Source organism: Chelonoidis abingdonii, chromosome 1, assembly GCF_003597395.2.
Source record: "Chelonoidis abingdonii isolate Lonesome George chromosome 1, CheloAbing_2.0, whole genome shotgun sequence".
NCBI classification, from domain to species: Eukaryota; Metazoa; Chordata; order Testudines; family Testudinidae; genus Chelonoidis; species Chelonoidis abingdonii.
Window position 1 is genome coordinate 125,338,948 of NC_133769.1, and position 22,891 is coordinate 125,361,838.

The 22,891-nt window shown below is 45.9% G+C and overlaps 1 protein-coding gene across 2 annotated transcripts in view; it reads left to right on the forward strand.

Moving 5' to 3' along the window:
• The first annotated feature begins 16,289 nt into the window (after window positions 1-16,289).
• The window catches only part of BCAT1 (branched chain amino acid transaminase 1), a 112,639-nt gene continuing 106,037 nt past the window's right edge, over window positions 16,290-22,891 (forward strand). For both annotated transcript variants that reach the window (XM_032772574.2, XM_075069793.1), the window contains exon 1: window positions 16,290-16,457. In XM_032772574.2, the coding sequence (XP_032628465.1) occupies window positions 16,449-16,457 (9 nt within the window). In that variant the 5' untranslated portion in view covers window positions 16,290-16,448. The remainder of the gene's footprint in view (window positions 16,458-22,891) is intronic.

The following is a 22,891-nucleotide window of genomic DNA, read 5'->3' on the forward strand; positions in this document are numbered from 1 at the left end:
GACAAGATGGGTGAGGCAATATCTTTTATTGAACCAGTACAGAGACAAGCTTTTGAGCTGCACAGAGCTCTGTGTAACGAAAGATACTACATCACCCACCTTGTCTCTTTTTTTGTATTAAATCTGTCAGACAAGCATTTCTTAGGTAGGCATCCCCATTGCTACTGTTAATATCTTGGTATTTAACCAAATTTCTTAACTGACACTTTTTACAAGCACCAGTCAAAGAAGCAGTGTGGTCCACTGGTTAAGGTACTCAACTGAGACTCAAGAGGCCTATGTTCCATTCCTTGCTCCATCACTGATCTACTGGGTAACCTTAAACAGCTCACTTCCCATCTTTCTGTTACCCTAAATAGAAAAAGGCTGGAGGAGAAATGTTTACACAGCAAAGGAAAATCCCTGGGTGGCCTGTGCCAACCGGCTTGGGCTGCAGGGTTGTTTCATTGCTGAGTAGACTTTCAAGCTTGGGATGAAGCCCAACTTGGGGACTCTCCCGCCTGGCAGGGCCTGACTCCCGCAGGCCTGAGTTGGCTGGCAAAAGCCAGACACAGATTTTTCTTTGCTGTGTAAACATACCCTTAGCCCTGGTCTACACTACAGGGTTAGATCAAATTTAGCCGCATTAGGTCAATTTTATAATGAATGCATCTGCACAAGCAACCTCGTTCCATCGACCTAAAGGACTCTTAAAATCAATTTCTGTACTCCTTCCTGGCGAGGGGAATAGTGCTAAAAATCAACCTTGTTGGGTTGAATTTGGGGTTGCACGGCTTCAAATTGATGGTATTGGCCTCCGGGAGCTATCCCAGAGTGCTCCATCGTGACCATTCTGGACAGCACTTTGAACTCTGATGTGCTATCCAGGTACACAGGAAGAGCCCAGGGAACTTTTGAATTTCATATCCTGTTTGATCAGCATGGTGAACTCAGCAGCACAGATGACCATGCAGTCCCCCCAGAATTGTAGAGCGTAGAATGTTTCTACACTCCCCCATCATCTCCGTCCCTGAGGTTATCGCAGATTAGAAAGTGAAAAAAATGCACTCGCAATGACATGTTTTCTGATCTCATGCAGTCCTCCTGCACTGATAGGGCACAGCTGAATGCACAGAGGCATTCAGTGGCAGAGGGCAGGAAAGAATTAAGTGAGCACGAAGAGCAGAGGCAGGATGCGATGCTGAGGCTAAAGGGGGAGCAAACAGACATGATGAAGCATCTGTTTGATGTCTGTATTTATTGCTATTCTATTATTAGCACAGATCCTCCCTGCATCCACTTATTTTACCACTAACTCTATTCCCCATGTGTCGCACCACGGGACTCAGCACAGCGCAAAACGCAAGAGATGGCAGAGAGGCTACTTCCGGCTACTGAGCCTCTATTGCATATGCACTTCCACACAACGAATAAGTGCCAACAGATGATGATACAGATAGGCTGTCATTCAAACTATTTGATTTTTAGTTGGCATAATAAAACGTAGCCTTGTCCTTCCTCCTCCCCCACTCTAGTCGGGCTACCTGTCTGTTATTTCATTTGTTTTTTATATTAATAAAGTAAGAATCGCAGTTTCAAAACAATAGTATGTTTTTGAAGAGGGAGGGTGGTTGGCTTTACAGGGAATTAAAATCAAAAAAGGAGGGGGTTTGCATCAAGGAGAAACACATAACAACTGTCCACACTGAAAGCCTGGCTAGCCATGAACTGGTTTCAAAGCCTCTCTGATGCTCAGTGTCCCTTGCTGTGCTCTTCTAATTGCCCTGGTTGTCTGGCTGCTCAAAATCATATGCAGGCTCATCATAAATGTCTCCCCCTGTCAAAACAGATACTAAAGGTTAATGTTTCTTTAACCTGTAAAGGGTTAACAAGGGAACCAAACACCTGTTTAACAGGCTCGGCGCGGGCTCAGCTCCTCGTCGCAGGGCTGAGCGAATGAAGTCTGTAGTCCAAGCCCAAGGTAGGGCGGACGGACGAACAAACTAGTCAGGGCATGGACTCTGGCTGTGGGGCAGGCAGAGCAACAAGCGGTTAAGGGCTCTGGCCCTGTGGGCGGGCAGGCAGAGCGAGCAACAACGGTTTAGGGGCTCTGGCCTGTGGGTCGGGGCAGAGCAACAGACAACTGGAGGCGTTGGTTTTAAGCAAAGGAAGGGGGAGTCTTGCCACCTTAAAGGTGGCAGGGGGAACGCAGGCCCCCCACTCCACTGCGTTCCAGCCCGGGCTAGTATCGGCGGTCAGTGGGATCCAGACGAAACACACTGACCGGTGCGCAGTAGGGCTCCCACCGAAACACACTGAATGGTGGTCAGTGGGGATCCTGGCCGATACACCAACGCCATAGGCCGGGCCTTCTGCGGCCTGACTATAGTCAGCCACCCCCGAGCTACTTCCAGCCTCCCCTCCTGGTACCTGCCCTTCGCCAGCGTCATCCAGGGTTTCCCAAACATGGGTTCCTCAGCCGGCTCAGCGGCGGGAGGTCCAGTCCAGTCCCCAGCGTACCGGGTTCAGGCTGTCCGGTCCAGTCCTCGGGGTACCAGCGGTCTGTCCAGTCCTCGGGGTCCCAGGTTCGGCGGTTCGGTCCAGTCCTCCACAGGCCGAGCGTCAGAGGCTCCGCCGCTGTTCTGGGTACTGGCCCAGGGGAGTCAGCCATACCTCCCGGATACGGCGTGGGGTAAGCGGGCCCACAGGAGCTCGGGCACCAACATCTGCCTTCTCCAGCAGCCTCCTCCTACCTGAGGGCTGGGACCGGGCTTTTATACTTCCTGTCCCGCCCCTTGCTTCCTGGGAGCGGGATAGGCGGCCGGGCCTCCACCCGGGACCGCAGTTTTCTGGCCTATTCCCTTCAGGATCGTGGGGGAGGGAGCTCGCTACAAGCCTGACAAGAGGACCAATCAGGAAACCGGATTTTTCAACTTAAGGGAAGGAATTTGTGGTTTTTCTTGGTCTTGGGTCTTTGTCTTTCGTGCTTCTCAGCTATGAGAGGACTATTTCCAGTCTTCTAATCTTCTGTTTCCCAGTTGTAAGTACAAGATACAAAAGTATAGTCTTTTAAATGTTTTTGCTGTATTGCATCTGTGTATCTGGCTGGTGGAGTCTTATGAGTATTTGGTATAAGTTACTTTAAATGGTATTGGTTCTGGATAAGGTGTTTATCCCTTTCTATTGTTTATTCATTTTCTATAGTGAAAACCCTGTATCTTACCATCTAGATTACAGAGAACTGTTATTCTATTCTTTCTTTCTTTTTTATTAAAAAGTTTTTGCTTTTAAGACTGTTGATTTTTTTTCTAGTTGACCCACCAGGAAATTGGTGGAGAAAGGAAAGACAAAGGGGAGGGGGAAACTGCTCTCTGTGTTTAACTCTCCTAGTGTCCCAGGCGGGAGAAGCTAAGGGGGAAGAGAGAGAAATCTTTCTGTTTCCTTGTCTTTGGGTTTGTCTCTTTGTGGAAAGAGGAGACAGGTCTTCTCTGGTATGTTGATGTAAAGAGGTTGCATCAGTAACTCTCAGTTAGCCAGAGAGGAAATTCTGGTGGGGGGGGGGAGGAATAGGTTATTTCCTTTGTTGTAGACTCAGGCATCTGAGTCTGGGGCATTCCCCGGGAAGGTTTTGGGGAGACCAGAGTGAGCCAAACACTGGAAATTGGCTGGTGGCAGTGATATCAGATCTAAGCTGATAATTAAGCTTAGAGGGTTCATGCTAGCTTCTCAGTTATGAACGCTAAGGTTCAAATCGAGTAGGAAGCTATGACACCCCTTACTCTCAAGATATATGAGCACAAGCAAGCAGCAATAACAATGGGAATGTTGGTTGTACTGACATCTGACCAACAGCGCCAGCGAGCTTTTAAATGTCCAAAGGTAAATTCTACCACCATTTTGCACTTACTCGTGCTTGCCGTGGTATGGCATCTGCACAGGTAACCCAGGAAAAAGGCATGAATGATTGTCTGCTTGTGCTTTCACAGAGGGAGGGCAACTGATGATATGTACCAAAAAGTCACCTGCAACATGTTTTGCCACATCAGGCATGGAGCTTGACCCAGCAATTCCAATGGGCGGCAGAGCTGCAGGATAGCTACCACACGTGCACCGCTCTGTAAGTCCATGCATGCCACGGTAGTGAGGATGCACTCTGCAAACTTAATGCGCTTAGTGTGGACTCGCAATGACTGTATAAAATCGTTTTCTAAAAATGACTTCTATAATTGACCTTAGTTAGTATTGTAGACATACTTAGCTAGTTCCTACGCAAGAACTGACAGTCTGTGCTTGCACAGTGCCTAGCACAATGCACCTCAGGCTCTAGGTGCTACTATAATATAAATACAGTAATTGTTACATTCAAACAGATGGAATGTTTAATGTAATAATGCTAACCTACTTGTGGGTCATTTAATTTGAGATGGGTAGTATGTCCCAACTATTGACCATGGCATGCCCAGAGCTATGTTTCGCAGCTGCAATGATGTCAAGAACTTGTCTTGCATCTAAGGAAAGATCTAAACTAAAGGCGGGCTATCTTAGAAAAACATTAAATAATCATTTCTTGACAAATTCCATTTGGCCCATACCTACATGTACCGGCAGCTCACCCCCAGTGCCTCCTATTGGTCATCCTCGGAATTAGCTCAGTCCAGTGTCCAGAGCACCCTCTGCAGGCCAGTGACCGCCTTTCCAGCTACTGAGCCCCATGTCCTTTCCCTGGACCCTGGTGCCCTTTTACATAGGCGTGCCTGTTCCCCTTGGCAGTGACCCCTTGTTTTCAGGGTCTCCCCTCCTAGGGAACCCCCACCCTCTATTCCCACCTTGCTTCAGCGTATGGCTACTGCCAGCCATTGTCTAGCCCCCACACCCTAGGGCAGCTGCAGTATCAGCCAACTCATCACTGACGAGAAGGGCTTGGACCTGCTGCCCTGGCCTACCCCTGGTTCCTCCTGCAACCCCCAGCACCTCTTGGCCTAAAGCTAGGTTGCAGCCTGGGCTCCAGGCAGGAACTCCCCAGTTCCTCTACCTTCCCCCAGCCCTGCTACACTTAGGCACCCAGTCTCCAGCTCCCAACAGCCAGGTCCATCTCCCTCTACCGAGAGAGAGAGAGATATGCTCCTGGCTTCTCTGCCTTATATAAGGGCCTGTTGCTCAGTTTGGGGTGTGGCCCCAGCTGCCACTTCCCCCAATCAGCCCAGCCTAAAAGGCTGCTTTCTGCAGCCCCAGCCCTTATCCAGGGCTGTTTTAACCCCTTCAGGGCCGGAGCAGTGGTCCACCCTGCTACACTACAAAATATCCATCATTGTTTTCTGATGGAAATACTGAACAGGCAGGGCTGAGGAAAACAGAGCCAACAGTGTCAGACTAGCTAACTTAACTGTTCTCCAAAATGGGATAAATGCCTAGTTTGGTTAATGAGGACAATGTGAATGTATGGCTCAAAATACAGATTAAATGTTAATTAAAACCAACCATTCCTGATACAAAAAAAAAATCTTAATTTTACTCTTGGTACCTTCCTCCCTTTATTAGAATGGGAGGTGGAGAATAGCTTAATGAAACTACAGAATTTCAGGTATTGAGCAGAGATGACATCAATTGATTTTAAACAGGAAAAGCGAACCCTCAACCCACTTGGCAACATATGTCACTTTTTTAAAAGAATAGGAGGACCCAATTTGACTCACTTTCCAGGTTGAGGATATACAAATATACTATTTAAAACTTGAATGAAATACCTATTAGGGACTATTTGGCACAGCTTTTGCTCAGCCCCCACCAATCATAAAAATAAGTGGTGGTTTATGCTGTGACTTTTGCAAAGCATATCATAACCCTGTGGTTAATGATCCCTTAAAGAAGAGCGCTTCTAAGTGTCTCAGCACTCAAACTCAGTCACAGTGTCTTGGGTTTTGTTATTTAAATTGTTAGACAGGGTACTGTCCTGTAGACCGTATTTCAGGATAAACATACATTATGCTCCTTCTGCTAAGGGATCCTGCTCCACAGTGATTTCTTTCCACCATGCTAATTTAAGAGTATTGATTATCTGCCAAAGCAGCTTTCATATTCATGTGAATTTGCAGAGAAATGACAGCATTGATGTAAAGCAGTTGTTGTGGTGCTCTTCAACTTGAATTGCCTTTTTATTTTGTATGGACACTTCTATTCTTTTTTAATGTTTGGCTCTATATTAATAACAACTGACCATATTTAGGATCTGTTTTTCAAAGATAGGTGTATTTTTCTGTGGTGATACAAATGCATGTGCCTGATTATACTTTCATATAATCCATGTTTGTTTAGGGGTATCTATGCTTCAGTGCTAAAATTTATTCAACAGATGTTATGTCCCACTGCAAACGTGACTTCCTTTTAGTAGAGGGTGAGATGACTTCCTCTTGTATGAATAAATGATTCTCTTATTGGCTGCAGTGCAAAAGGGCCAGAAAACAAGGGAACTAATAGGCCCCTACGTCCCGGGGTGGTGTGAGACTTATTTAATGTACATAAATCACTTTAAGTTCCTACCTGTAGTTATAAACTAGGTTTGACACACACCCCGAGCCCATGGTGAGTTATCAGTGCAGTAGGCATATGAGCAAAAATGTGGGTGCTTTGCAATTTGTCTCTTAGCACTCAGTCTTGAATCTTTACCCAGGCTCAAACTGTCCCTGGTGCAGGTTTTTCCTACATACAGCACAAGCAACTCCCTTCAGTGGGTTGCCCTTCAGATCATCCCATCAAAGGGGTGGAGGCAGGGAGAGAGGATATTATTGCTCACTCCCTGCCCTGCAGATCGGGGAGGGATTCTATTCCCTCATTTCCGGCTTTAGTCCAGACCCTAATAAGAGATATCGGAATTTCTAGCATAGGGGAGGTACTAGACACTGACCCAGAGCCAGTCAAGTTGCTCTCAGCTGAGAATGGCTCAGAGCACATACATGGAGGCAGTGCCATACTTACCCAGCAGGGGGAGCCAAAGGGAAGAGAAAAGCCTCCTGCTGTCTCCCCGTAAGGAAATACTTGCCACTTGCCAGCCATCCTCCCAATCCAGGGGTGAGGGACAGCAGCCCCATTGGGCAGACAAAGAGGGGCACAGAGACTCAATAGCTTGGGATGTGGGGTGGGAAGAAGGTGACAGAGACCCTGTTGTGCTGGGAGAAAATGTGGGTGTGCTACAAAGGGCCCCGGGCGTACAGGACAGAGGGGAGGACACAGAGAATCCTCTGGTGTGGGTAGCGTGCCAGTCTAAAGTAAAAAAAACAAAACAACAACTGGGACTTGTGGGATGATCCTGAGCCCGTGAAGCAGGACTGAGCCCCTTTACAGAATCTTCAGGACAGCTACCTCAAAAAAGGGATGATCCTGGGGAAACCTGGACAGTTGGCAACCCTAGCATGTGGGGGAGAGAATGGGATACATACAGACAGCCCCGGGAGAGGGGTAAGAAGTGAGTGCACAGTCTGAATGTATGTGCATGTAGCGGGGGGAAGGGCAGAAAATGGAGGCCACCCAGTGCTTCTGGTGTGAATGTTGGGTATTGAGGGTACACAGATCCTCTAAGGCAGTGGTTCTCACCTTGTGGCCCATGGGCCCCTTGCGGCCCTATCAGCACACAGCTGTGACCCGTGTGACATCCTCAGGGCCATACAGGTAGTATCTGTATGTGCATGCAGCCCACATAACACAGAGAGAGATGCATACGTAGCCCACAATGGTAAATAGGTTGAGATTCACTGATTTAGGGTCAGAATGGGGGAATGCAGAGGTCAGGGAAAGAGGGAGGCAATCAGAGACCCAGTGGACATGAAAGAGGCAATCTTAGAGCAGGAAAGAGAACACAACTTGCCAGGGTGGGATTGAAGCTGGTTGAGATGCCCCCACACACTTTGAACACGGCAAAAGTCTCCCATCTTCATCAGCAGGCTAGCCTTGCAATTAAGGCACGGGAGTGCGACTTGGACTTCTTGGATTCTATTCCTGACTCTGCCACTACATTTGTGTAATTCTGGGGAAACTATTTAACAGTTCCAGGCAGCACTTTGCCCATCTGTCAAATAGGGCTAGCACATCCCTCCAGGAATGTGAGGTTAAATTCATTAATGTTTGTTCAGGGGCTTAGACATGAGGAGTGACATAGAAAAGTATATAGAGAAATCATGTAAAATGTAAGATAGCAAAGGAAAAAATGAAGTTACTGGGTGCTCCTGAAAACACTAGATGGGTATAGCCAACCATCTGGGCTTCCTCTAAATAAATAGGTAGAGGATGTAGGGAGATGACAGTTGTGAGTGGAAGAGTGGTGAGAGCCACTGGAAAATTTCACAGGTTTCAAAAAGCATCTGAACTGATCCAAATATCTGAAGCTTCTGTAATTAGCGTGTGCATGTATACATTGCTTTCTGTTGTGCAAGCTCTAATGCAATGTACAGTTTTGCAACATTGAAGTCAGTTCTGTACACGCTCTTAAATGTAATTTTTGTACTATTGCTGCTAGTTTTTGTGTACTTTTATGTTTTTTTTCCCCCAGTGTTAAGGCTTTTCTTTGTTCCACACCCCTATTACCTCATTGTGATGAAATATCATAACATGTTATAGTAATGTCAAAATCAAAGTGTGGAGAGTAGGGAATGTAGGATTTAGTGGATTTTTTTGTCTTCTTTTCTTTTGGCCAGGCTTTGATCTTGCAATTGGAGCTATTAGCACAGATTCCTATGCATGTGCAGGATCTCACTGTGTGTAGGGTCTATGCTAGTGGACTTGATTAGAGAATAGGAGCCTTGGAACAGAAGGAGGAGAAAATTTGCCATGATGAACTGCAAAGAGATTGTTTTGTTTGTGTTGAAAAGAAATGTATAATGAACTGTTAGATAAATGTATATTAAATAATGTAAGGTAAATAGGTATTATATATTTAATAGTGTTATAAGAAAATGTTAAAGGGATTTTTTTCTGCTTTCTCTATGTATCCTGTTGACCCAGCTTTCAAAGTTTGTATGAAATCAGAGGTTTGTGTCTTATCTACAGTGGATTCTTGGTCTGTGTAGATAACAAGACAAAGCAAACCAGACAAATGTGTGATTTACTAGCCAGATGTGGCTAAAACAGAGTAAGGAGGATGAACACTGGCTGAACAGAGTTAGCCAACCAGTAATTTTAAGGCCACAAGGAATAAATAAGTAAGAATAAGACTGTTGTAAGAAATAATGGAAGCAATAAAAAGACAGCTGGATTGAGTGAGGAAAACAGTTAATAGCTAGAAAAAATAGATAAGGAGATACCAATGACAATTTTAGCATGATAAGTAAAACAGATCAGTTAAAAGGATTTTGGGTTAATATGTATGAAAATATATTGTGATAGACCTAGGTCAGTCGGGTACAGCAGAATAGCCTATTGGCAGATATACTGGCCACTGGATTAACAGTTTTCTGTTCCCTGACTGACCAGAGCAGGCACTACTCCAGGTAATGAGAACACCTGATTCTAATTAACCTGCAAAGAGTCAGGTGAGGCCGTTAAGTTAATATGACCACCTGACTCTAATTAAGGCCCTGCTGATGCTATAAAAAGGGTTCACTCCTATCATGCAGGAGAGAGCCAGAGGAGAAGAAGTGTGGCTGAAGGGCTGGTTAATGTAGACACCCCCAAACCATTATTAAGGGCGCCCTATAGTAAGGGGGAAGCAGGAAAGTTGTGGGGAAGTGGCCCAGGAAAGTGTAGCAACTCTGGCAGTGAAAGGTTGGCTACCAACAGCTGCTACCATTGGGGTACCTAGGCCAGAACCTGGAGTAGAGGGTGGGCCTGGGTTCCCCCCCAACCCACCACTAGAGGAACGTCTCCTGAGAGGGGAAGTCAGGCCTCTGTCAGGACAGGAGGTTAAACTGTTCTGAAATAAGCTCCCAGGGACAACAGAGACTGTGGGAGTTCTCTCACCAACCTCCTTGCAGGCCTATGATGAAAAAGGCTCAGTAGACAGTGACCCTGGCCCTAGAGAGAAAGAGGCTATGTGAAGGGTCACAGTGAGCCACTGAGGTTAGCATAAACCACTTAGAAGCGCAGGACCCATGAGAGCAAGGTCAGAGTTCTGCCACAATATTTAGAATAGAATGTTTATAGATGCAGTAGTTCTAATATGTGCCTGCATGATGTTATGAGAGAAAGTATAAAGAGTGTTCCTTTAATAAAGGGGACTAGAGCAATGCAGTACTTGTACCAGATTGGACCAACATGTATCCTATTTGCATCCCAGGACTGGTATTGATCATTACACTACCCTGCTCTATCTGCTTTAGTTATGCTTTGTTTGATTAAGATAGTAATATATTGTCCTAAAATTTTCTTATTAAAAGCTTTAGATTAGTTAAGCTTAATAATTGATGTTGAAAGTGCTTTTCATTCAACAATATCCTTTTAGCTCATGCTCAGGGTGGGGCCTTATGTGTAACTGGGACTTGAGAAATATGGCCTCAAAATGCTTTGTACTTTTGTAACATTGAATATCAAGTCTTCACTTCCCTGTTTTAGTGTTTGGAGGAATGAGGAACTCAAGTGTGAATGTGGTATTAAAATAGGAGGGGATATTGAACCTTTCACAGAGAGAGGTTCTGACTGGAATTTCAGTTAAACAGATTGTGACACACACTCAACCCCCAAAGAATTTTAAAGTCTGTCTAAAAATCCCCTCCTTTGTCATATGAAGGCTGGGAAAGCTGCAGCTCAGATTTCAGTCTGTTGCAGTTTCGTTATCATGACTTTTCTCCAGTCCTACAGAAGGTCTTCTAGCAAAAATCAGAAAAGCCAAGATTAGAATAAAAGTAGACATTCTGGGGTAGAAATATTTGGAGAAATGTTATTTTTATCAGCAGTTAGCCTTTTAATTAAAATACAATTTTAGTTTTCATACAATAAAATCAACCTTCAATTCAGAAGAATGTGCACACAATCCTTCCAGTACTTGGGTTTATCAGGTATCACCCACAGATCCTCATTCTCATCTTCAGAATTGTCCATTGAAAAGTCTTTCTCAAAATGTTGGCTGCTGTGCATAGTGCAGTGCTGCCAACTCTTGTGACTTTGTCATGAGTCTCATAAGAATTATTGTTTTCCTTCAAGCCCAGCTCCTGGAGTCAGGTGGCGATTTCAGCCTTCATTCTTAAAGAAAAAGTAAGTTTCTAGGGACTGTGAAGAAATCGTCAAAAATGTGACCCTAAAGGCTCAAAAAGCAGAAGGCAAATAAAAAGACCCCCAAATTTATTGTTTTTACATAATCTCGTGATCTGAAAGCCAGTCCTGTGATTTTTGGTGAGCCTGACACATGATTTTTGAACATTTGGGAGAGGCAGTTGTAAAATATTTCCTCCCTTTTTCCCTTATAGCTGCAAGGGAAGGGGGAAGAATCACGTCTGGATTCCTTAGAGAAGAGGAAAGGAGGTGGAGAAGAAATACAGCCTAGCACTCCATTAGCAAGGTGAAAGGTCAGCTATGGGGGATGAATGAGAAGTTTTGAGAGAAATCCAGTTTTGGTGTGATCCAGAGGATAGGGCACTGGATGAAGAATCAGCAGACCTGAGTTCTGGTCCTGGACCTTGGGCAAGTTTCTGTCTCTGTTTCTCCATTTGTATAATGAGGATGACATCTAATCTCTTTTGAAAAGCATGTTAATCTACAGTTGAGAAGGACTATAGACACTTGATCTTGCAAGATACTGAGAATACTGGTCCCAGTCCATCAAAACACTGAAGCCTAGGAGGTAGTCCTATTGACATCAGTTGACTTAAATACATGTTAAGTACTTTGTTGTATCAAGACCAGAGTGCTCAGCATCTTGAAAAATCAAGTCATAAGGGGGCTTTATTATAACATTTGAGAGGCTTAGGAGGAGGAAGGCCAGGAGAGGAGAGGAGGAGGAGTAAGAAGGAAAGAGCATCATAGAAAGAGGAAGAAAATACTGCAGGGGCCAAAATCAGGGGGAACTGAAGAGGGAAAGAAAGTAGGGGGAAAAAACCCTAATCAGTTCAAAGGAGATGCGAGGAAAGAATGGTTTAAAAGAAAACTTGAAAAAAGTATTACATTCCAATAGTGATGAATATACATGCTGGATTCACTGAATACAGGTTAGTTTTGCCTTGGTTGCCAACAGAGAGAAAAAACGAGAGAGTAAGCAAGAGAGCACTGTTGGGGCATGGATGGGTCTGAGATGGATGGTCAGAGGAAGGCTGCTGCAGGAGGAAAATGAGTTCTGGAACTGGGGGGATAAAGTGGAGAAGGAAGAAAGAGCCATTGTAGGTGTTTTATTATTTTAATGATTTTTAGGCAACATAAGAATGGCCATACTGGGTCAGACCAAAGGTCCATCCAGCCCAGTAACTTGTCTACCAACAGTGGCCAATGCTAGGTGCCCCAGAGGGAGTGAATCTAACAGGTAACAATCAAGTGATCTCTTACCTGCCATCCATCTCCACCCTCTGACAAACAGAGGGTAGGGACACCATTCCTTACCTATCCTGGCTAATAGCCATTAATGGACTTAACCTCAATGAATTTACCTAGTTCTCTTTTAAACCCTTTTATAGTCCTAACCTTCACAACCTCCTCAGGCAAGGAGTTCCACAGGTTGACTCTGTGCTGTGGAAGACTTTCAAAAGTGCCATTGGCTTTCAGTGGGACTGGGGCTCCTAAAAAAAACAACAAAGAAACATATAGCTACTTTTGAAAATCTCTGGTTTAAGGAGTTACAATAAAATACAGTTTTTCAGGACAGGGGACCAGGTTTTGCTACATATTTCAGTAGTCCCTAGCACAGGAATGGGCAAACTTTTTGGCCTGAGGGACACATTGGGGAATAGAAATTGTGGCAGAGTGACAAAATTGAGTTTGGGGTGCAAGAGTCTGGGGGTGCAGGCTCTGATTTGGGGCTGGGGATGAGGAGTTTGGGGTGTAGGAGGGTGCTCTGGGCTGAGACTGAGGGGTTCAGAGGGGGATCAGGATTGGGGCAGGGGGCTGGGGTGCAGGTTCCAGCTGGGGGTGTGGGCTCTGGGGTGGGATTGGGGATGAGAGATTTGGGGTGCAGGAGGGTGCTCCATGCTGGAGATCAGACTTTGGAGAGCAGGAAGGGGATCAGGGCAGGGGGTTGGGGCATGAGGAGAGGCTCAGAGGTCCAGGCTCTGAGTGGCACTTACCTCAAACAGCTCCTAGAAGCAGTGCAATGTCCCTTCTCTGGCTCCCATGTGTGGAGCGGCCCCCGACCCTGGGAGCAGGGCCATGCTACGGCTTCCAGGAGATACGTATAGCAGCCCCTGGCCCCAGCTGGATTGCGAGAGTGTGGCCAAGCTGTGTAGTGTGGTCCCTGACCCAACACCCCCACTGGAGCACTAGAGTGGGGCAAGCCCCACACCCTGCTCCCCAGCAGGAGCTCATGGGCCAGCTTAAAATGGCTCATGGGTCTGATCTGGCCCGAAAGCTGTAGTTTGCCCACCCCTGACCTAGCACAATGCATTCCTGATCTGTGATTGAGGCCCTAAGTGCTACTGCAATATAAATAGTAATATATTTGTCTATAGAACACACAGTATGGGCTATAAGTACTTCATTGTATTGTACAATATATGTTCAATAGAAATAGTCTGCATTCTTGCTGGCAGCCTCTTAGAGAAGGAAGAAGGTTGATTTTGCCTGTGGATGCTAAAGTGTCAAATAAATGGAGACAGATCTATCTCACAGAGCTGAAAGGGACCCTGAAAGGTCATTGAGTCCAGTCCTCTGCCTTCACTAGCAAGACCAAGTACTGATTTTTGCCCCAGATGCCTGGGTAGTCCGCTCAAGGATTGAACTCACAATCCTGGGTTGAGGAGGCCAATGGTCAAACCACTAAGTTATCTCTCCCCAATATTGCCACTTTGGTATAACCCAGTATAGCCATTTTTATAATAATGTTTACAAAGGTTCATCTAGCCCAGTATCCTGTCTTCTGACAGTGGCCAGTGCCAGATGCCCCAGAGGAAATGACCAAACAGGTAATCATCAAGTGATCCATCCCCTGTTGCCTATTCCCAGCTTCTGGCAATGCTATCTGTGCAGTTTGTACTATTTTAAAATAGGTAAGAGGCCTGTGTACATTATAACAGATTTTTCAGATCTGAAATGCCCTTCTGTTTTAGATCATTGTTTTAAAAATTAATGGCAAAAAGTGTCCCAAACCAACTTTTTAACTCTCAGAACATAAAAGTAGCCTATTTTAAAAAATTGCAAAAAATATTCTCACTTGAAACCTTTGGCTATGTCTACACTAGATTTTTTTTGTCCCCTAAAATTTACCATCATGCAGTTCTAGTGGTAGCAACAGGAGAGTGGAAGACTAGATTAGGTGCTGGTATTTGAACCACAATGTTTTCTAACCCTCCTCAGAACGGAGCTAGGTGACACTGTAAGACAAATGCTGGCAGCTGCTGGGGCACCTTGTCTGAACTACAGCTTCCGTCATTGATAGTGCTGCAATGATGGGAAGCTTTAAGGAAAAAAACCCAGCACAGACAAGACCTTTGATTGTCATGGTTCAAGCCCATAAGGATATTCTTACAGTGGAGTTACACATTCATGTAAAATTCATTATCAATGTATGAATTAATCCTGCCCAGATGCACAAGATATTTTGCAGACCTTTATGCTATATAAGGGAACTTTTCCTCTGCTGCTGAATAGAGCCCATAGATGGAGGTGTATATGGTCTCTTAAGAATGTCAGATAATTCAGACTATCAAAAGCCTAAGCTCTTCAGCATGTGCATGTGCACACACACAAATCAGTAACCGTAAACATTGTTTGGTTATTTTTACAATTTAAAAGGTCATTAATATTGTAAATTAAATAAAGCAAATCTCCGGTGTTGCTGTTGCCTGCAGTCATTCAATGGAATCAGGATGAGCAGCTGTTGCAGCAGCAGTAGGCATCTGGCTTTTTCTCAGCTGTGTCCTTGTATTAGTAGCTCCTACCTGTAGGCATATTACTTTCAGCTAGAACAGTGGGAAGCTTCTGGAGCACAAAGCTTTGCAACCCTCACTAGCAGGACACTAGCTGTTTGTTGGATTTATAAAATTAGCATGCAATGGTCAACTTTTTTCCTGTAATTCCACTCTCACCTATAAAATCATCATTCTTTTAGTGTTTATCATTTGAGTTTTCCCATGAAAATGCTCTGCCACAGTTATTTTTGCAACTACACAAACGTATATTCAAGGGAATCACTCTCAGGAGAATCATTCATACAAATGCATAGCAAAACAGTTTATTGAAGTATTTACTTGGCAGTAGACTCAATAAAGAAAAGTCTTTTCCAGAGCTGGACACAGCTGCTCACCAGCAGGCAGGAAGAGGGAAACCAGTTATGAAAATAACAAAAGAAAAAAGATAATCTGCAAAGATGAGAATAAGAACCCTTATTTGGGGAGATTAGGCTGAGTCTACTCAGATATGTTCTTCAGAATTCTCACCAATATACTACTTCCTCTTGGTGCAGCTCAACTGGCAGTAGCAATGGTGGGATTGTGCATATAACTGGGGCTCTGATGTTTATTCCCTGTGACATCTATCTCTGCTCAGAAGTTGGGTCCTGTCCACATTAAAGCTCCCATTGCTACCACCTGCAGTGGTGCAAATTTTGCAGAAAATGTTAAGTGCATGAAATCCAGCTGCAATGTGAACTGAAGGATGCAGTGTTGATAAGGAAAAGGGGAAGGTAAACTGGGAGGTGTTGAGTGTCTGGATAGTTTGAAAGCAGGTAAGAGGAAATGACTCAGAGCAAATCAGCATTTACTGGTGTTTATAAAGGAGGTGCAGGAAAAGGAGTAACGTCACTAGGTCAGTGTGAAACATTTTCAGTGCAAAGAATTTCTGTTGGTATAAATCCTGTCTGTTTGGCAAGAGGTAGAATGACATGTCTGAGACAGTTTGAAGACCAGTAATGGACCCAGACTGGACCCTGGTAGCTACTTTGGGTAGTCTGTGAGGACAGGAAGATGATTACACCCATGCACTGACCTCTCACAGCACACACTGGGCTGGGGCATTGGGCACCATGGCAGTGTTCGCTCAGGCTTGGTGCTGTGGCCGGCTTGGGGAGGAGGGTGAAACACCTTGGCATTATGGGGATGCTGCTGCTTTGGGAAGGGAGATCCGGCTGCAGCAAGCACCGGGTGATGTCCCGCGGCTCTGGCGGCTGCTCCCCCTAGCGACGACCAGGGGAAAGTGGCGTTGCCGCGCGCTGATGCAATCGGAACCCCGAAGCAGCGGCAGCAGGGAGACTATCAGTTCCTTCTCACAGCTGCAACGTGTCCCAGCAGGGAGGCGTTGCACAAGGAGAGACAGATAGTCTGTAGGCGCTTAGTCCTGCTCGCTGGCCGAAGGGAGCAGGGCCGCGGAGAAAGCTCTTCTTGCCTCATCTGGAAATTATCCTCTTGTACGGCATGATGAAGGTAATTAGAGTCAATGTGCTGCAGCGTTTCTGTCTGGGTGCCCGCCCGTTGTGGGATGCACAGTGGCAAGAAAGCAGCATTTCTCTAGTTTATTGTTGCTCTGATTTGGCTTTGGTTCTGTACAAGGGAGGCTCTGTCCTCGCTAGTTGATTGTTTCTGATACAGAGGCAGGATGTGCGTGATTCTCTTGTCTCCTTTTTTAGTGGTTGAATTGCAGGCGGCATTTGAGAAAAATAATACGGGGGGAGGAGAAAAAACCTTTCAATCTAATTTTTCATGGGAGAATTATTTGTTACCGGCGCGGGTTTATTTCTGACATGGATCTCTTAAAGGGTTAAAAAAAACAGAAGGAAAACAAATCTGCGAATGGTATAGTCTGCTGACGGGCAACATGGATTTAAAGTGCCCGGGAGTTTATTATAGCTCTTAGCTGTGCAGTCATGCTAGACCTGAATGTGGGTAACAGGCAGCCGAGTGTAGTGTGGTTTGGTGTAAATGGAAAATGTAACGTTTTCATGGGTTAATGTTAATGTGAGATGTTGCATTTTATGGAAGCCAGTCTTTTATAGTCACAGTTTGGTCTCTACTTCCTTTAAGTAATAAAGTGTGTGTGTGTGTGTGTGTGTGTTGCTGTCCCCTGGGATGTGGGGAGAGATGCCTTCTTTTTCCAAAAAGACTTCATGCTGTTGCTGCTTTTTTAACTTTAACTTTATACTGCCCGTAACAGCTGCACCATGTGAAGGTCTGGAGTCGAAGAAGGTTCTGTACAAAGCTGGTTTTGACCTGACCATTGCTTGTCCTGCATTTGCACTTCGGCTTGTACATAGTTGCTCCACTTAAATGATTCTGCTAGATGAGATGAGAGCTTATTTCACCCAGGGGAGGAAGGGGAAACATCAGTAGACTTCACTCATGCTGCTTTCCGCTGCCGATTGTTGTGTTGCCCTTTTCTCACCCTTGGATCTTGTCTACATTGAACATTTTCTGAAATTCCTTCGCTGTTGCCTTTGCAGTGATGCAGCTGCACAGACGCTGTCAGTAATAAGAACACTAGTAGATCAGTGTTTTATCACCACACCCTCTCACTGTGCACCATCTACATGAGCATTCCCACAACAACTGCTAGCATCAGTGCAGTCGAGACAAAACTAGACCAGTAATGGGAGAAGTTCTGAAAATGCTCCTAATAGCCCACTTAGTGGCTTCTCCAATTCAGCATGCTGTGAACTAGGGCTGTAGGCACTCTGTGGAGTGGGTTATAATCTTGTGTTGCTGCTGTTCATAGAACAGAATATCAGGGTTGGAAGGGACGTCAGGAGGTCGTCTAGTCCAAACCCCTGCTCAAAGCAGGACCAGTCCCCAGCTAAATCATCCCAGCCAGGGCTTTGTCAAGCCAGGTCTTAAAAACCTCTAAGGATGGAGATTCCACCACCTTCCTAGGTAACCCATTCCAGTGCTTCATCACCTCCTAGTGAAAAAGTTTTTCCTAATATCTAATCTAAACCTCCCCCACTGCAACTTGAGACAATTACTCCTTGTTCTGTCATCTGGTACCACTGAGAACAGTCCAGATCCATCCTCTTTGGAACTCCCATTCAGGTAGTTGAAAGCAGCTATCAAATCCCACCTCATTCTTCTCTTCTGCAGACTAAACAATCCTATTTCCCTCAGCCTCTCCTCATAAGTCATGTGCTCCAGCCCCCTAATCATTTTTGTTTCCCTCCGCTGGACTCTTTCCAATTTTTCCACATCCTTCTTGTAGTGTGAGGCCTAAAACTGAACACAATACTCCAGATGAGGCCTCACCAATGTTGAATAGAAGGGAATGATCATGTCCCTCAATCTGCTGGCAATGCCCCTATGAATACAGCCCAAAATTCCATTAGCCTCCTTGCCAATAAGGGCACACTGTTAACTCATATTCAGCTTCTCACCCACTGTAACCCCTAGGTCCCTTTATGGAGAACTGCTGCCTAGCCATTCAGTCCCTAGTCTGTAGCAGTGAATGGCATTCTTCCATCCTAAGTGCAGGACTCTATACTTGTCCTTGTTGAACCTCATCAAATTTCTTTTGGCCCAATCCTCTTTTGGCCTTTTGTCTTGGTCCCTCTCTATTCTATCCCTACCCTCCAGTGTATCTACCGCTTCTCCCAGTTTAGTGTCATCTGCAAACTTGCTGAGGATGCCATCCGCACCATCCTCCAGATCATTAATGAAGATATTGAACAAAACTGGCCCCAGGACCAGGGCCAGCTCTAGGCACCAGCTAAAGAAGCAAGTGCTTGCAGCGGCCAATACCAAGGGGCAGCACTCTGGCCACTATTGGGGGGGAAATGTCCAGGTCTTCGGTGGCAATTCGGCGGCGGGTCCCTCAGTCCCTCGTTGCGAAGAACCTGCTGCCGAATTGTGACTGAAGAGTGGAGCGACGCGATTGTGCTGCTGCTTTTTTTTTGCCACTTGTGGCGGCAGAAAACCTGGAGCCGGCCCTGCCCAGGACCAACCTTGGGGCACTCCGCTTGATACCGGCTGCCAACTAGACATGGAGCCATTGATCACTACCCATTGAGCCTGATGATCTAGCCAGCTTTCTGTCCATCTTATTGTGTTTTTGCTGTACCAGTTGCGTGACTGACCAGAGTGGTAGACTTCAATCTCTAGGACTGTTAGGCAGCACCTTACAGCAGTACTAACCATGCATGTACAAAAAAGAAGGAAGTAAAATATGATCCATAGCACTGTGACTGATCACGACAACAGTGAGCTTGACAATGAAATTACACTATTTCTAAGCAAAAGGGTCACTCTGCTGGACTAAACAAACATAGGGGAGTGATATAATGGGAATGATATAATGGTATTCTGATCTAGGAGACAGGAGATCTGGGTTGTACACTCTGTCACTGGCTGGTATGTAACTTTGGGCAAGTCACTTCACTTCTCTGTGCCTTTGTTTTCCCTTTTGTCCTTCATATGTTTTATCTATTTAGACTGTAAACTCTTGAGGACAGGGACTGTCACTGTGTGTTTGTACAGTCATAGCGCTCATCACAATGGGATCCCAATCACAGTTTGGGCCTCTAGGCATGACTGTAGTACAAATAAAACTATGAAGGTATCTGTCAGTAATGATATCATTACACTTCCCTGTCTCTTGAGGGTTCCCCTCTTCACTATTTCCTGCTTTAAATCCCTGCTACTTCAATAAAGACACATTCTCTCTCAACCCTTTTCCAGTTCTCTTCCTGTCTCTGAGCCCTCTTCACAGAAATATTATGTGTAAGAACTGAATTTACCTCTGGTTTCTCTAGTTCCCTCTTGTCCCTCTGTGGCAACTGATTTCAGCTGACAGGCCTAGCACTCACATCATCTTGTGAGGATGTGGGCAGTCTGATTTCCTTGGCACTGGGGCTGACTGCCCAAATCAGTGTTAGAGTCACAGGAGAAACAGAAGGAACCAAAAAAGAGGTTAGTTTGCACACAGCTTACATTTTTCAGTAGGCCATATTCATCGCTGATATAACTGCATGGAGTTATTCCCCGGGAGTTACACCAGGGATGAATTTCTCCTGAGGAGTACAGTGATCAGTAAATACTAAGGGGTCAGGATTGTCAGGAGAACAGACACATCACATTTTATTAATGGCTTGAGCACTCAGCCTCGACAGTCTATTCAGGCCTTTTGAAACAATGCATCCACACTAGGCAGGCTAAAGATTCAGCATATGTATTAGTATAGTTGCTCCCATACTAACATTGTCATTTTATATGTATCTGTAAATAACTGTGGCTACATAAATAAAAATACCGTGGTCATTAATAGGCATCAAAATCAGGACTTTTAGCAAAAAAAATTGTGAGGTCTGTTTGCTGCGAGAAAATAGTGGACTTTATTCTTGCTAGCCGCAATCAGCAGGGATGACACGATCATATTCACTGTACCAAATGAGTTATATCTTCCATCTTGTTAGACAAGCTAGTCTCAGGCCCCGTCTACACGATGCGCGAAAATCGATTTTAGATACGCAATTTCAGCTACGAGAATAGCGTAGCTGAAATCGAATATCTAAAATCGATTTACTCACCCGTCTTCACCGCGCGGAATCGATGTGCGCGGCTTGCCATGTCGAATCCGGAACTCCGTTTGTTTTGGTGGAGTTCCGGAATCGATGTAAGCGCGCTCTGGGTTCGATGTATCCCCGTCTAGACGAGACGCGATATATCGAACCCCGAGCATTCGATTTTAACGCGTCGAAACGGCGCGTTGTATAGACGTGGCCAAAGTCTTTGAGGGCCAGAGAAGTTCAAGTCCTGTCCAGAGTACTAGTCTGTAACACAGTGTAACTACTGACTGAGAACCCTGGTGTCTGTAATGTGGAGATTGAACTCCTGGCCTCAGCACTGAAAGCTTAAACTCCCATGACAGTTTGAGCACATGTCGAGGGAGTATATGGCCATAACTTATTATATAGTCACCTATTTTTGGTAACTTGATAACCTTACCTTACAACTACAGGAAAGCGTGGCCCCACTTTCCTTAGAAATGGTTCCGCTGCCTCATATCTTATACTTTAAGGAACCAGATTATTACCTCATAAAACAGAGCACCTGTCATCATAAACCTTTATTATACTAGAGGTGAGATAAACTCTGGTCCATTAGGAGTTTAGCAAATATTACTATACGTTACTGACAATGAAAATCCAGTTGTTTGCTTGTCTAAAGGTCCAACGATTCCTCCTCTTGTGCAAACCATAAGAGCCAAATAAAATAACATGAAGTTCCAATTAAAACTGTTGTTAAAAGTAATCCAAAACCTTAGCCCATCTGTCTTCTATGACACACCCATCTTGGCACATGGGTTATTATTGTTTTACAGACCAGTGTTATTCATTTACTTACCTTCCCTTTTGAAGTTCACCATTCATGCCCAAGTTACATTTTTAGGACATATATATAAAATAGATTAAAAAAACTATATAGTATGTGCATAGCTAATACAAATACAGTTTACCTATCTGAGTGTTTCATGAATGTAACAACAACGCTCATGCTGATTGTAAGACTAGAACAGGGGTCGCCAACCTTTCAGAAGTGGTGTGCTGAGTCTTCATTTTCTCACTCTAATTTAAGGTTTCACGTGCCAGTAATACATTTTAACATTTTTAGAAGGTCTCTTTCTATAAGTCTGAAAAGTAAATAAGGTTTTTAAAATGTTTAAGAAGCTTAATTTAAAATTAAATTAAAATGCAGAGCCCCCCGGACTGGTGGTGAGGACCCGGTCAGTGTGAGTGCCACTGAAAATCAGCTTGTGTGCCGTCTTTGGCACACGTGCCATAGGTTGCCTACCCCTGGACTAAAATATTGATTTTTGTTGGTGCTTCTTGGTGCCAGAAGTGGTCAGAATGGGATGAGGAGGAAGCAACCAGCTGGGACAGGCATAGAATCTTGCAGGATCAGCAGCAGACTCTACTGTGCCTCCTCAAGGTAACTAAGTACATGAGAGTTTAGCAGCACAGGACCAGTCCCTTTGTTTTTTCTTGTTTAGACCTAGCTAGGGTGACCAGATCACCCGGGTCAAATATCAGGATGCAGGGGGGTGGGGCGGGGGCAGAGGAGAAAAAAATGGCGGCAGAGCAAGAAAAAAAAAAAAATCTCCTACCCCCGATTCCTCCTCCCTCCGCAAGTGCTGGAGGGAGGCCTGGGAGACTCAGGGGAGCGTGTGCCAGGGAATGTGAGTCCGGCCTGGCCCCGAGCAGGTAGGACTCGGGCGCGGTACCTGGAGGGAGAGTAGGGGGCAGCCCGTGGGGCCAGGCGGCGGCTGTTCTCCCCACCTGGGCAGCGGGACTCGGGAGCAGCAGCTGCTGCAGCTCCCACTGCTGCTGGGGGAGGAAGTGGCCAAGCACGTGGCGCTTGGGGGCTGTGGCTCTGGCGCCCACAAACCCCCCGGGCCTGCTGCGGGGACTCAGCAGCGCGCACTCTGCGCCCAGCCCCTGGCCTGTCGCATCTGGGCTGGCTGCCCAGCTGGTGCAGTCCCACGGCGGAGGCATCGGCAGACCAGCCCCGTTCGTTTCCCTGCAGGACCTGAGTGGGATGGCGGGGGGCTGGGGCCTGCTGCCCCGACTCTGGGGCCGCCCGCGCATCTGCACCAGCTGGGCAGCCAGCCCAGAAGTGACTGGCCAGGGAATGGGTGCAGCGTGCGTGCTGGGTCCCCACAGCAGGCCCGAGCTCAGGGGGTTTATGGGCGCCAGAGCCGCAGCCGCCGAGCGCCACGTGCTTGGCCACTTCCTCCCCTTGTGGCAGTGGGAGCTGCAGCAGCGGCTGCTCCCGAGTCCCGCTGCCCAGGTGGGGAGAACAGCCTCCGCCTGGCCCTGCGGGCCACCTCCTACTCTTCCTCCAGGTACCGCGCCCGAGTCCTGCCTGCTCGGGGCCAGACC